The sequence below is a fragment of the Mus pahari genome, chromosome 11, assembly GCF_900095145.1.
Source record: "Mus pahari chromosome 11, PAHARI_EIJ_v1.1, whole genome shotgun sequence".
NCBI lineage: Eukaryota > Metazoa > Chordata > Mammalia > Rodentia > Muridae > Mus > Mus pahari.
Window position 1 is genome coordinate 28,230,988 of NC_034600.1, and position 15,763 is coordinate 28,246,750.

The 15,763-nt window shown below is 41.1% G+C and overlaps 2 protein-coding genes across 2 annotated transcripts in view; one reads left to right on the forward strand and one right to left on the reverse strand.

Moving 5' to 3' along the window:
- Nsa2 (NSA2 ribosome biogenesis factor) overlaps positions 1-1,600 on the reverse strand; it is a 7,836-nt gene extending 6,236 nt beyond the window's left edge. The window contains exon 1 of the mRNA XM_021208500.2: positions 1,459-1,600. Within this exon, the coding sequence (XP_021064159.1) occupies positions 1,459-1,461 (3 nt within the window). The 5' untranslated portion in view covers positions 1,462-1,600. The remainder of the gene's footprint in view (positions 1-1,458) is intronic.
- A 40-nt stretch (positions 1,601-1,640) lies between these two features.
- Gfm2 (G elongation factor mitochondrial 2) overlaps positions 1,641-15,763 on the forward strand; it is a 36,909-nt gene continuing 22,786 nt past the window's right edge. Inside the window, exons 1-8 of the mRNA XM_021208189.1 lie at positions 1,641-1,763; positions 5,212-5,295; positions 6,228-6,312; positions 8,109-8,166; positions 8,693-8,790; positions 10,242-10,367; positions 11,510-11,598; positions 14,744-14,832. Coding sequence (XP_021063848.1) covers positions 5,233-5,295; positions 6,228-6,312; positions 8,109-8,166; positions 8,693-8,790; positions 10,242-10,367; positions 11,510-11,598; positions 14,744-14,832 — 608 coding nt within the window. The 5' untranslated portion in view covers positions 1,641-1,763; positions 5,212-5,232. The remainder of the gene's footprint in view (positions 1,764-5,211; positions 5,296-6,227; positions 6,313-8,108; positions 8,167-8,692; positions 8,791-10,241; positions 10,368-11,509; positions 11,599-14,743; positions 14,833-15,763) is intronic.

Sequence of the window (15,763 nt, forward strand, 5' to 3'; positions counted from 1 at the left end):
TTTCTCTGTATAGCTCTGGCTGTCCTGGAACTCACTTGGTAGACCAGGCTGGCCTCGAACTCAGAAATCCGCCTGCCTCTGCCTCCCGAGTGCTGGGGTTAAAGGCCTGCACCACCAGGCCCGGCTTCAATTATACATTTCTTTACCATCATATTCAAGACAGCATATTGATTTTTTCCACCCCAAAATGTTCCTTTGTGCTACTCTTGAGTCTTCTTTCCCCATCTTCAACCTTATATTTGTATGGTTTACTCTGCCCAGTGAGTGGAATCTACAGGACACATATCCTTTTGCATCTGGCTTCTTTCAACTAGAATATATCCATTTTGTGTATACCAGCTCTTAAGTACTTTTAGCACTTGGTCATATTCCAGTGTGTGGCTATAAACTCTTTCCTTTCCTTTCCTTTTCTTTTTTTCTTTTTCTTTTTGGTTTTTCGAGACAGGGTTTCTCTGTATAGTCCTGGCTGTCCTGGAACTCACTCTGTAGACCAGGCTGGCCTCCATCTCAGAAATCTGCTTGCCTCTGCCTCCCGAGTGCTGGGATTAAAGGCGTGTATCACCACGCCCAGCTATAAACTCATTCCTTTATCCATTGACCATATGATGTATATCTGGACTGTTCATTTTTTTCCTTTGGTGATTCGGAATAAAGTTGGAATAAATATAGTTGAATTCAGATCTTTGAATGGAAACTGTCTACTGCCGTGTTATCTTCCAAAGTGGGTGTATTATTTTGCATGTTGTCAGTACAATATGGGATCCCTTTTGTGTTTTAAATTGTTTCATTGTTAACAATGAAACTGCAGTCAGCATTTACTTATATTTGAACCCTCAAAAACAAACAAACAAACACAAACAGAACCCACGATACAAAGGCCAAGTCCAGCTCAACTACAAAGAAGGTCTATGGCATTCCACTCTGAAGAGAAACATCCAGTATAAGGAGAATGACGCCAGGTGGTGGTGGCACACGCCTTTAGCCCCAGCGCTTGGGAGGGGAGGCAGAGGCAGGCAGATTTCTGAGTTCGAGGCCAGCCTGGTCTACAGAGTGAGTTACAAAACAAAACAAAACAAAACAGAGGTGGGGGCGGAGAATGGCAGGTCTGGCAATTCATTTATAAAGGGAATGTTTGGTTCCGCACCTTATTTGCTGTTTGGGTTTTTGCAAAGAATATAGTGTACTGAGCATTAAAACGGTGTGATGCGTTTATTATACTATACAGTTATCATCACAAGTCTCAACTGCATTCCATTAGGTTGGCACTGACGCCACGGTAGCAAGATCAGGACTTTTATAGTGAACTCGGTCTCATCCCAAGACTTGTGTTCCGGGTCCAGAAGCTACATCCTCACGCCACAGCATCTCCGTTCCGCCTACCACGGTCCTCTCTCCCTGACAGCCCAACCACGCTCACCCCAGGGCCTTCGTCGCCCGCGTCCGAGGAGGCCTCCTTACCATGATGACAACCGCGGAGCAGCGGTCCGCGACCTCCCGGGTCTCAAAAAACTCTCAACTTCTGGGTGTCACCGGCCCACGAGTCCGCCTCGTTCAGTCCGGGACGGGAAAGGGTCGTCCTTTAAGTAGGCCGAGTGGAGCGCAAGCGCCGCACAGCAGTTCCGTGACGTCTTTCGGTTCCTAGGCAAAAGGGCGGAAATTGATCTCAGGAGAGTTTTAGCTGCGGCGCCACCGGAACTGCTGATGGGGCGGAAGCTGCTTACGGAGCTGCTGGAAGCCGGGCGACCCGCGGCTTCCTTCTGCGGGTATGAGGGTGTCTGAGGCGGTGGGATGTGGTACCGGGACGCCGTTGCCGCTTTTGGAGCGGCGGATTCCTCTCTGATTCCCCGGCGGAGTGGCTAGTCGAGCAGAACCAGCCAGGCGCCCTGTGCGTGCCGCGGTCTTGCTGGTCTGCCCCTGCCGACCTTGTAGCTGCCACGGACAGCGACTTCCAGACGAGCACTCCCCGGCCTCCGGACCCCGGCCGGGACGTCTGCCGGGTCATCCATTATCGAGGGCGACTGATTTGTTTGTCTGTTGCTCTCTCCTGTAACTAACGGATGCACGCTTGGTTGAGATTTATTACATGGAAAATAAAACTACTGGCCAGCGGCCAGGAAAGCAAGAGATATTTCTATTTTTGTGGACGCCCAGGACTTTCCCGTGTGATTAAGGGCAGTTTTTACCTTTTAGAAAATTGTGCGTTTTCCCCCACCATGTTATTTGTTTTTCATGTGCAGTGCGTGCCTGGTGCCCTCCGAGAACAGAGCAGGGTGTTGGATCATCAGTTTTCTTTTTTTTTAAAGATGTATTTATTATATGTTAGTACACTGTAGCTGTCTTCAGACACTCCAGAAGAGGGAGTCAGATCTTGTTAAGGATGGTAGTGAGCCACCATGTGGTTGCTGGGATTTGAACTCTGAACCTTTGGAAGAGCAGTTGGGTGCTCTTACCCGCTGAGCCATCTCACCAGCCCTGAGCCATCTTTTCAGTCCCCAGTTTTACCCTTGTACTCTAGTCACAGAAGCTCACTAATTAACTCCAGGTTGGAACTACCACAATTGAAAAGTACAGCTCAAATTAGCACTTGGGTTCAAGCTGTCGCTTTCTTTTTTTACCTTTCTTTTCTTGGTGTTTTCCAGATAGTGTTTCTCTGTCCTGGAACTTGCTTCGTAGACAAGACTGGCCTCGAACTCACAAAGATCCACCTGCCTCTGCCTCTAGAGTGCTGATATTAAAGGCAGGCACCACAACCGCTGGTCTTCAAACTATTTTTTAAGTCCTCCATAGTATAAACAACAACAACAAAATCAGAGCTAGTGCTGATTATCGTTCGTGTATTTTCAGGTGCAGTAAATTATGTAATTTCTCAGGCTAAAGTATGCTCCCTCTTCCCCCAGTGACTCCCTTGCCTACTTTAGATTTTTTTTTATTTTTTATTTTTCATTTATTTTTTTTAAAGATTTATTTATTTATTATATGTAAGTACACGGATGGTTATGAACCACCATGTGGTTGCTGGGATTTGAACTCCGGACCTTTGGAAGAGCAGTCGGGTGCTCTTACCCACTGAGCCATCTCACCAGCTCCTGATTTTTTTTTTATTTTTAATTTCACAGTTTTAGTGAAGCCTCCCTTGACATCTCCACCATAACTTCTCCATTTCACTTTGTGGTTTAATTCTTTTCTACCGCATCAATGACAGTAGGATGTTGTATATTTTTGTTTACTTCAAGCCCCCTCCACCTTGTAGCCCTCGAGTTTGATAGAGTCTGATTGAGCACAGTAATTGTCCTTGTTCACTGCTTTAACTCAATACCCCAAAAGCAATTTTAGACACAATTTTTATTAAATATGTGGATTTAATTCTCATGCTTTATCTGTGCTGTCATAGATGAAAGACCAAAGCTCTGAGATTTCTAGGGATTTATCCAAATTTTCAGAAGACCTGAGAGTCCAGCAATTTTCTAATAGTAAAACAGATATATATATATTTTTAAAGACTGTTGAAATGGAACATCCAGACAGGAAGTAGATGAACTGTAGGTGTTTGTCTTGGTGGGTTTCTGACTCTGAGCACACGTATTTAATCAGCTTCTGGATTAAGAACTCCCTTTAACTGAGTCTGATTCCTTCTCTTTTCCCAGCTGTCACTACAGTCACCCTCACACACACGGCTTACATTCCTAGGGACACACAGGCATAAAGTTTTAAATCTTTTACAATTCCTTGTGCTTGAAATAAGCTTTGTAATGAAAATAAGATTGGTAGCTTGAGATCTTCCACTGAGCATAAAGAGGAAAAGCAAAAGTAATAGGTAAGGGCTGTTGTTAACATTTTATCTTATTCATACATCATACTTTTGCAGAAATGTTAGATATGATACAAATTCGAAATGAAGTGTGTTATTTCGGAGATATTGGTACATAATAAATATTGTATGTAGACAGTACATTTGGGTCTCTTAGGGAGGGAAGATAGAATTAGTACAACGGTAGGAACCTAATTTAAGGCTGTTTCCACTGGGTGCTGACAGATCCCCTTTCCTATGTTATGTCTCAGCAACATTGTTTTTCCTCAAGACAGGGTTTCTCTGTGTAGCCTGGCTATTCTGGAACTCACTCTGTAGGCCAGGCTGGTTTCCAACTCAGACATCTGCCTGCTTGTGCCTCCCACGTGCTGGGATTAAAGGTGTGAGCCACCATGCCAGGCTAGTTACAGTAATATCTTAAATTCTGCTTACATAGGAGTACATTTTATGATTGTTTTTAAGTGTCACATTTTTTTTTATGAATTAAACTTTATTGACATGACTTAAGTGTATTTCATTTATTTGTTTGTTTGTTTGATGTGCCAGTGTGAAAACACATGCATTTGTACATAGAGGTCAGAGGACAACTTATGACAGTTGGTTGTCTTCACTCTGTGTGTCTCAGGGATCAAGTTGAGATTGTCAAGCTTGGTGGCAAGAGCCTTTACCTTTTAAGCCATCTTGGTGGCCTCATTCACGTGGTATGAAAATTCTGCATAACTGATAGAGCATTGCCTCCCGTGACCTAGACAGATAATTTTCTCACACCTTTGATCTTGTACTTTAAGGCCAGGGAAGACTTGGTAAATATGGGTCTAAGGGCCTGTTGTGGTGCTGAGGTCAAACCCAGGACCTTGACAGAGTTAGCAATGGCTACACCTCAGGGTCATTAAGTGTTTGCAGAGTAAAGGCGCTCTGCTTCCATATTCACAGAGGCAGGCTGCTTGCTTTCGTATGCTTTTATGTATTTTATTTTTGACATATTTATTGTGTTGTTGATCAGAAACTACTAAGTTTCCCTGAGATATCTATCATAACTTAATTCTAAATATTTACCTAAAGTATATTTTTGTTGAGTTTTTTTAATTTCAATAAATTTTCTTTAATTATATCTTGAAGTTTTGTTTAAGTAAGAACTGTGCGTTTCATTTAATACGAAGTTTTTCTTTTTCTTTTCTTTCTTTTTTCTTTTTTTTCGAGACAGGGTTTCTCTGTGTAGCCCTGGCTGTCCTGGAACTCACTTTGTAGAACAGGCTGGCCTCGAACTCAGAAATCCACCTGCCTCTGCCTCACGAGTGCTGCCAAGTTACTTTCTAAAACTTACAATTCTATTATTCTATTGCTTATATGTGCCTTACTGACTTACATATGTTTAGCTTTTTAATTTTGTCTTTTTTTCACAGAGAACGTTTTAGAGGACCACGATGTTCACCAACTGGAGAATTTTTGCAGTGAATCATCAGAAAACGTTCAGTGTGCACATTAATGTAAGTGTTTTTTTTATAAATGGTTGTATTTAGCCTAATTATTTATTCCCAGAGACTAGTATACAGCTCATCATTCCTGGTTTGGTTTGGTCAGATTACCTCAATTTAAGTGGAAATGCAACTTAAAGATTTCCTTAGCAAAAAAAGAGCATCTGACAAAATGAAATGGTTTTCTCATGAGGTAATAAAAATGTTGAGTGTTTTGGAGGAGGCTGGGTTTTTTCTCTCTTCCAAAAATGGCAGTACTTCATGCTCACCCTTACACTGCTAACTAGGAGTGTGCTTCTCTTTCTGTGTGTGTGTGTGTATGTGTGTGTGTGTGTGTGTGTGTGTTTATCTGTAGGTTGAAATACCCGTGAAGTAAAGTTCTGTGCTGTTAAATCAAGATACAACATCATTCTTAAATAGTTGAGGTACAACTTTCTGTAGAGCTGTTGGAAGCCAGTTTCTGAGGCAGGGGACACTTGCCTCATGTTTCCTGATAGCATCCTCCCTGTAAATCTTCCCTGTAAGGTTTGTTCTAACACGAGATCTCTGTGCATTTTGTAACCTCTTACTTTGATTGTGCATTGCAAATATGAGTCTTCCGGTGGAGCCATGCCTTCAGTCACTCGCCTGCGGGGACTCAGCAGCAAGGAGCTTTGGAGAGCCTATGACCCAGGCCATGCAGACCTTGTCAGTAGGCTCTTGGGTGATTTTTGCTAGTTTAAAATGACTTAAGCAGCATTCTGAGGAGTGGGTATTTCCACTGAAAACGCATGCAGACATTCTTGCTCTGTAGCGGAGGCTGGCCTCAAGCTTAAGACTTCCTGCTTCAGCCTCCTGGTTTCTGGGATTACAGGCACCCAGCAAGAATAGGTATTTTATGTTTTCTATGTTTTATGTGTATTGCTAGAGTAAAATTAATGTCCATTTCTCTTTTTCTCTCCTAGACCATGTGTAACTGCAAAATAAAAGCAAATTTAAAAAGATTAAAGACTCAGGTGCATCTTACAAGAAACTACAGTTCCGCACCAGGTACAGATATTAAATCCCTGTAGTTTACCTGAGACCTTGCTCTTTCCTTTCTTCTCACATTAGCTCCTTTTCCTTTGGTTGAAGAATCTTGCTTTTTAGAGGTTTGCAAACTGCTTTAACTTATTGGCTGTTTCCATGGGATTCTGAGCTGAGAGGGTTTTGGTAGCTGTGAGGCGGATGGGCCCCTGTGGTGGGTGCTCCCTCCCTCCTCTCCAGGGCTTCTGACAGCTGAGCCGAGGGGGAGTGGCTGATTTTTATGTTAGCATGTTTTCTGTCAATAGAGATTTACTAGAACTTATTTTGAGGAATCTGGACTATTTTAGATTAAAGGCATGGCTGCTAGACTCTGGAATGCCTGGGAACTGAGCTCTTCACTCCCGGTGGCCTGCTGTGTTTGAAGTAAACAAACAGTACTGATGAAACGTAGCTTAACTCTGCTGCCATTCCTCTGTTCAAGTTTATCATGTGCAAATAATGAAATGAAACATTACTGATCGGCTGTTGACTTACAAGAATTTATGAATTTCATGGGATGCATTGTTAGTATGTTAGTGCTCTGCCCCTGCTAATTTAACTGTGGTATGTACTTTGTCCTTTTGTCTTTAGACTGCCCAATGAGGTTTTTTAAATGTAAAAGTGTTCTTATTTTAGAAATTTAAATAGCATGAAAGTAGAGATTGTATTCACAAATAAAATTGTTGTTCCTACAGTATAATTATTGTAACTTAAGCTAGCATGGAGTGATCACTGTGGACGTTTTTCATGTAAGAAATAACCATATGACAAGGCTGAGAAGGGGGGCTTGAGAGTCTAACTCCAGGCAGGACTCCGTATAAGACTCTGCCTCAAAAACCTTAGATAAAAGCTGGGTGCTGTGTTGCAAACCTTTAACTACAGCATTCCGAGGAAGGAGGATTTCTGTAAATTCAAGGCCAGCCTGATCTCCATCACAAGCCCTAGGCCAACCAAGGCTTTGTAGTGAGACACTGCCAAACCAAACCAACCAAAGAAAACATTAAATAAATAAAAAAGAAGAAGAAACGCTGCTTAGCTATATGGAAGTATTGGGATCTTTCATCTTCTTTTGACTGACTGCACTCAGGCTGCTCTGCTGTCTGTAAAGGCTGGCGTTGCTGAGGGAAAGGAGGTTCTGACTGGCATGGCAGCTTACTAGCAGTTGCTTACTTGGAATTCGTCAAGACTTAAAATGCAGGTTTACATGTCTACATGGTTAGGTTTTCCTCTTATTTAGGGTCTGCAGTTACCTTCTATCATATGGTTATGAACACCAATTCTACCGTTCTGTAAATAGAGGAGTAGTAAGTAACTGATTGAAACTAATGTTTGTTGGCTTGTTTTTGTTTGTTGGTTGGTTGTTGTTTTTACAAGTTATGGCCTCTCTTTGTAGTCTTGGCTCTCCTGGAACGCACTCTGTAGACTAGCCCAGCCTCACACACTAAAAAATCCACCTGCCTCTGCTTCCTGAGTGCTGGGATTAGAAGCATGAGCCTCCACTGCCTGGAAAAATAATCTGTATTTTTTTTTTTTTTTTAAGAATTTGATTTAGAAGTTGTTCAGTAGGTGGGAGTAAAGAAATTTGTATCTAGAACTTGTACCATCAACCACAGCTTTCTTACTTACTGGTAGAAAATGAATCCTAAATAAGTCTATGTTCTTGAGCTTGATTTAGCTTGATCTGGAATGTTGTATATGCTTTAATTTATTTTGTATGTTTTCATTTATAAGTTAAAAAAATTAATAATTTAACAGCTTAATTTGAATTCTTTTCCTATTAGGCATAGTAGGAAGTGATGTCAAATCTCTTCATTCCATCATTAACCCTCCTGTGGACAAGTAAGTACTGTCGTTAGACTGGTTTTCTAGAGGCTGTTAAGGAAGTTCACAAGTCTTCTCTGACAGGCTTTACCAGTGACTTATGTCATTTCTGTTGTTTCTATATAAATGCTAGTATGTATCTCAAAAGATATTTTTTCTCAGTTAAATATTAAGAATTTTTAATGTAACAAAAATGAATATAGTTTTTTTTTAAAGATTGTGATTAGCCCTTTTATCACTTAGCTATTCTGTATGATAGTGTGATAGCATATATCCACAGGAGTGGGTAAGGGACAAGAGAGGGTGGTGGGCGTGAATATGAGCAAAATATATCACATACATGTATGAGAATGTCATAGTGCGCCCCCTTATAGCGTATACTTAATGTATGCAGATAATAGATAAAAAATTGGTTTTGTATTTGTCCTTGTACATAATTGCATATATTATAGGAGTACTAATCACCTTTAAAATTTGCACAGCATAGATATTTTGGTTGAAATGTGCACCTCATAATGCATACTTTTTCCTCCCTTTCAAACAGAATTCGTAATATTGGAATTATGGCGCATATTGATGCAGGCAAAACTACCACCACAGAAAGAATTTTGTACTATTCTGGATACACAAGATCACTGGGAGGTTAGAATGATTCTTCCTGACCCCAACCCCCGCTAGCAAAAGCATCATTGGAAAAGATTTGGGTTAAGACGTCAGCTAGAGTGTGGCATGGAGTAACTGGTGTCTAAACTGCAACCTTAAGATAAGGTAGCTGCGACATCACCAGATCTTCTGAGACTCAGCCCAACACTGAGTCCCCACGGCTGTCATGGGCCTCATGGAAGGCGTAGGACAGAACCATGCTTAGCGTTGGGTGTTTCTTTCTACAAGAGCCACCCAAGTGAGAAGACTGAGTTACAGTGTCCAGGTTTCATATAACCTATATCTGAGTCAGGGAAGCCCAGTATATATAACTCCAAGCTATATACAGTTAATAGAGTTTACCAGTAAGGAAGAAAAGGAGGAAGAGAAAGAAGGTGATGATGATTGTGTGTGTGTGTGTGTGTGTGTGTGTGTGTGTGTGTGTGTGTGTATGTTTATGAGAGAGAGAGAGAGTAATGGGAAGCTAGATGCCATTTTGGGGTCTCCTGTTGATATAAGTACTTAGTATAATGGTATGATATCCTATATTCATGAATTTTGAATTTTAAAAATAACTTTCATATATTTGTTGTCTATAAATTTAATCAGAATAAAAGGTGTAATTCAAGAATCATTTGAGTCAACTTTTTTGTTGTGTTGTTTTGTTTTGTTTTTTGAGACAGGGTTTCTCTGTGTACCCCTGGCTGTCCTGGAACTCACTCTGTAGACCAGGCTGGCCTCAAACTCAGAAATCCGCCTGCCTCTGCTTCCCAAGTGCTGGGATTAAAGACATGCGCCACCACTGCCCATCTTGAGTCAGCGTTTAGATTTAAGTTTAAGCATTGGTTTACACTGAAGACTTGTCCTTAGGCCTTCCTTGCAGACAACTCCCTGCTCTGGAGAACAGCAGTCTCTGTAGAGGGTAACTTCACTTGGGAGGAATGTTTTCCATTCCAAATGCAGTGTCACTGCTATCTGACCTTATTGGATTGGACCAGCTTCTATGTCCTGCCTCTTTTTGTCCTCATGACAGCCTGGCAAGGCTAGTTCTGTTATATGAGATTTACTGTACAGACCAGGACAATCACAGTGGCAGGAAGAAGAATAAAGTTAGGAGGGAGCCTGCTGAGTGGACTTGAGTGAGCTCTGCTCCACCTCCTAGAAAGGGATATGGCACACAGATGGAGCAAGAAACATCCAACTAGCACTAATGTGCAGGATGTGTGGTTTAGTCGATTTAAAGACAAAAGAAACATCCACAACACAATTACTGATCTTGCTGAAAAAGCTTTTCCCTCATAAAGATTTTATGTAGAGAAACAAAGGACTTTAAGTATTGAACTAAATAACTTGAGTTGCTTTTTCTCAGAGCATACGAAGCTATCCTGGGGGTGTACTGGGAACTGGTATGATGCACTTGCTTTAAACTGTGGCCTCTTTTTCCTGATTAGATGTCGATGATGGAGACACAGTGACAGATTTCATGGCTCAAGAGCGAGAAAGGGGCATTACCATTCAGTCAGCAGCTGTGACTCTCGACTGGAAAGGGTATAGAGTCAATCTGATTGATACTCCAGGTATGATGAATCTTTGTCATCGCAGAGAAGCTATGTCACTTACGTTGTTTCTGTGGGTTGTTTTTTTTAAATTGTGGTCAAAACCATTAAATCTCCTATGTGAATTTTTTTTTAAGATTTATTTATTTATTTATTATTAGATGTAAGTACACTGTAGCTGTCTTCAGACACTCCGGAAGAGGGAGTCAGATCTCATTACAGATGGTTGTGAGCCACCATGTGGTTGCTGGGATTTGAACTCAGGACCTTTGGAAGAGCAGTCAGTGCTCTTAATCGCTGAGCTGTCTCACTAGCCCCTATGTGAATTAATTTAAGTGTGTAGCTTCATCATATTTCCTACGTTCACGTCTCTGCATTATAGATCTCCAGAGCTTTCCGTCTTCTAGAACTGAAACTGTTCTTAGTAAGCAACATCTCTCCTCTGCCCCCTCCCCTCCATGCTGCTCTTCACGTCTGTCCAGGCGATGGCTCTAGGTAGCTCCTGTAAGTGGAGTCACACCACAGTTACCTGTCTGTGATTGGCTTATTTATTTCAGTTAGTGTGAAGCGTTCACTTAACAGGAATCTCTTCCTTTTAAGGCTGTATTATACTCTGTGTGTGTGTGTGTGTGTGTGTTGTGTGTGTGTGTATATGTGTGTGTGTGTGTGTGTGTGTGTGTGTGTGTGTGTACTTGCCTCTCAGTATACATGAGGAATTGATTTTAGGATCCCATGTAGATACCAAAATTTGTAGATGTTTAAATTCTTTATAGAATGGTATAATATTTCCATATAACCTATATGAATCCTTTTGTATGCCTACAGTATCTTAATACGAGTGACTACTATATAAATAGTTGTTATTTTGTATTGTTTAGAGAATAATGACAAGAAAAAATGTCTGTCCATGTTTAGAACAGACACCCTTTTTCCTGAATCTTTTTAGCCCATAACCACATCTCTAGGCTCAGAACATGTAGGTGTAGGGAGGCGACTGTCTCTCCCACACTTTGTTCTCTGTGAATGTGGGTGTGCAAATAGCTTCTTGAGACACTCCTTTCCATTGCCCACTTTGCTTTGGGTACACTCAGGAGTGACATTGCTGGCCCATGTGACTGGTCTCATTTGGTTTTGATGGTTTTAAGTGTCTTTTCTTTCCTCAGGTCACGTAGACTTCACTCTGGAGGTCGAGCGCTGCTTGAGGGTGTTGGACGGTGCGGTGGCCGTGTTTGATGCCTCTGCTGGTGTAGAGGTAAAGCCGAGGCTGGAGTGAACACAGCAGCAGCGTGACATTAAAATGTAGCACGTATCAGGATTAGTCAGTTATAGCCCCTTACTTGGTAAATCCGTATTAGTCAGACTGGGACAGAAGAAAGCTGGAATTTCATAATGCATTGTGACCTCAGACTTTTCACAATGGAAGGATAGTTGGTTTTTCTGTAGAAAATGTATGAATGTTGGTGTGGGGAACCATGAGGAGCCTGGGATTCTGTTGATCTTAAACTATCGAGTTCCTCTGTGTTAGTGTCATGAATTCTGTCAGAAGTCACAAAGTCACTAGGTCACTGTCAGGGGACTTTATTAGTCTACATGTAGTAACCACCAGAGAGTCAACATTCCCTCCAAGTCCTAGTCTAGAGAGTGGCATGAGAGCAGTCAGATGCCAGCTGCTCACATGACATGCATGGTCAGAGCAATGGAACACTTTATCTTGTGCAGTTAGCGCCTCTGTGTCATCTAGAGAATGGACAATGTCTATTTTCTAGGGCAGTCAGCAAACCTACCTTTCCTCCCAAGGGAGATGCCACCTGAATAGATTGTTTGCTCTAGAAACATCCTTAAAAGATAGTGTGGAGAGGTCAATTGGCACCTCTAGCAATACACAGAACCATGAATAATCTCCTCACAGGTAACGTAAAGATTCTTAGCCTTTTGGTGGTGGTAGCACATTCCTTTAATCCCAGCACCCAGAGGCAGAGGCAGGTCCATCTCTGGGAGTTGAAGGATAGCCTGGACTACAGAGTGAGTTCCAGGACAGTGCTACACAGAGAAACCCTGTTTTGAAAAACCAACCAAACAAAACAGATTCTTAGGAGCAGCTACAACTCATTTCCAGAGTATCTGCCAACCACGTATGAGTGCCTGGGTTCAGGAAAGTCCTCTTTTAATAGAGCTTATTGATAGTAGAGTGAATTATGCTTGTTATTTTTCTTTTGTTTGTTTTTTATTGTTTCAAACAGGGTCTCATTATGTATCATGTATGCAGATGAAGCTAGGCTCAAACTTACAGAGATCCACCCACCTCTGCCTCCTAAGGACTGTGATTAAAGGTGTGTGCCACTACCTGGTTTGTGTATAGGGGTGAGTTACACTATCTTTAGTGAGTGTGCCCTTCAAAATTGGCTTTGTTGAATATATAATTCATATAAGTTCTGCCCTTAAACTATTTTAATTAAGTTGTAAAAATCAGTATCTTTTTAAAAGTGGGACAAATTGACACAGTATAATACCCTAAGGAAGATAAAACAAATATGTGTTATACTTGTGCTCAAAATGTTTGGCTCATGTCTAACCACAAGACAGTGATTAGTGAAATCTAAGTGAGAAGATGTGTCAGGGACAACTACTTACAGCTTCTCAGAAATAAAACAAAACCAAAACCGATTTAATGTAAGCATCATAAATGATTAAGGGTAATCCTGAAGAACTATTCTAGATAAAAGAATTTTTAAAAATCAAGAAAATGAATGTATTTTTAAATCCTTGGTTGGATCCTCAATTTAAAGTGAATTAGAAGAGATCATTGAGGAACACAGAGAAATTTGAATTATGTACTGCGTGAAAATGTTATTTTAAACTATGTTAAGCCTAAAATGTTCTGAGTGTGATCGTTATAACTGGTTATTTAGGAGAAGGTTCTTATTTGGAAGTTCATGCAGCTATCACCATATGTCTTACCTACTGTCATGACCCAGCCGTATCCATTATGCATTTGGTCTGTGTGCTGTCTTAACTACTGTCATGACCCAGCCGTATCCGTTATGCATTTGGTCTGTGTGCAGGGCTTTTGAGAGGGTGCTATCATCATAAGCTAGCATTTTATATGCTGAAGAATGACTGAAATTCAAAAGGGAACAATAGCAAATATTGATGACAGTGGTTCAGTTGGGGCTCACAGTTGTTGATACAATGACTTTAGAAGACTGTTTGGCAGTTTCATATAAAGTTATATATACATCTGCCCTAAAACCCAATAGCTCTGCATCTTTTTCCAAGGGATTGGAACATTTGTTCAGAATACTGGCTAGAATTACAGCAGCTCCAAGCTAGCAGCTGTGTAAGTGTGTATAGAGAAGCTGGTCTGTCTGAGTAAAGGGATAAAGTGGACAAATCAGAAGCCTTGGTTAAGTGAGGCTCGTGAACAAGCAGAATATGGACTTGCGATGGCATGTCAGAACTGGTTTCTTACAGCAGGCTGGAGAGGCAAATCTGGAGAGATAGCAGCAGGTTCTATGTATTGATCTGAGTTACTCAAGGTCTATTTCAAACTTATCTATAGGCTTAGTCTGTGGATTTTGTTGTGTATAAATTTTACCTGAACAAACAAAAAGCTGAAAACTAGTCTTTTTTGCTTTTTTAGACTTTCAGGCTGAATTAAGGATTCAATGAGGTACACAGATGTTTTAATACAGCCAGGGTGTATTTATAAATTTAATATGTGCAGCAATGAAATCAATTTGAGAAAAAGTATATGTGAATTACTTATAAGTAGTAGTCTATCATTCACCTTTATCCTATTGGTTCACATGGACATTCAGATACTTAAATGAAGTGTGATTTTTATCACAATAGTTCTTTTATTATTTTCTTATTTATTCCTCAAGGCAAAAATCCCTATTTTACATATTTTACAAACTGGTATTAGGAGATATGGTCGCACCTGGCTGTAATCTCAGCACTTGGGAGGAGGATGGAGGAAGATCTGGAGTTTAGAGCCAACCTTGCATGTAGCAAGTTCCAGGCCAACCTGGGCTTTCTGAGACCTGGTCTAAAAAAGTAATACTTAAAACAAGTTAGCTCATGATTACATACTGGGAAAAATGAAGCAAGATAAAAGTAGATCTTTTGGTTGTGACTTAAGTTCTGTCCTGAGAGCTCTGGACATCTCCCAGATTCTGAATCACTCTGTCGGGGAACTTAGTTTACCGAAACAGAAGCACTGGTCTCAGGCAGTGTGAAGCATCTTCCAGGCACTTCACCACATCCCCTTCTGCTCTCCCAAGAGCAAAACAGAGTCCCTGGAAATGAACTGCAGAGGCATCAGACCCAATTCCACATCACCACAGATTCATGGATCTAGCAACAGCCATGGGCATTTTTTCTAATTTTTCCTTTAGGCCCAGACTCTCACTGTATGGAGGCAAGCTGACAAACACAAAATACCCCGGATCTGCTTTTTAAACAAGATGGACAAGACTGGAGCAAGGTATTTGAAGACTGCTTCATAGGCTGTTATGGTTACAAAGCAAAGACAAGAACTCATGTTCAGAAAAGGCAATTTTTCCTTATAAAGTATAATTATTCTATGGGCTCTTAACAATTTAACGTAATTTCAATGCAGCTCAATTGTAGTTGAGATCAATTGAGATGTTCTAAGTGGTGAGCCACCTGGGTCTAATGTAGCACATTCTGTACCCTCCTGATGGAGTGTGGAGTTTTGCTGTTCTGTTCATTCTCTCTTGAGCTCTACAGCATTTAATACCCTTGCTCCCAAAGGCTGCTGTGGTCTCCTGGTTGCTAGACTCAGAGAGTAGGGTTGATTCTCGTAGTTAACTCAGAGAATGGCATTTTTCTGTCTTCTGATTTTCTTTAGATAGTTAGAATTAGACTTACCTGAAGAGCACTGGGAAGGGGAATGTCCTATATGTAAGGCAGAGGACACGGTTAGTGCTGAAAGGTAGCGATCATACACTGAGGCTTATGTGAAATGGCAACCAAAATGGATACGTTGTTCTGGCAGCAGAGAATCAGAAATATATGAAGGATTTGGTGAAATGTGAATAGAAACAAGTCAAGAATGTTAAGGATTGTAGAGGAAATATGGGAAGACATCTTGGTAAGTGATGAGATGTGGTAAAAATTCAGCTGTCCTTCACCAAGTCTACTGGCCCATGCCCTGTGGTTATGTGGCTTCCTTGGCAACTTAGTTTAAAGTTGATTACTAATGGCACAGCAACCTGTGACATTTGCTGGCCTCATGTTTGGATCTTTCCTATTTGGGATTTCTTGTTGTCAATAGAAGAACTTGTTGACTGACTTACAGTGTCTGTAGTGATGAGAGTGATACTAGGCTAGTTCTCAGAGATGTCAGGGCCATGTATGTGTGTAGTGTCTAGGGTTTTGTTTTTTGTTGTTGT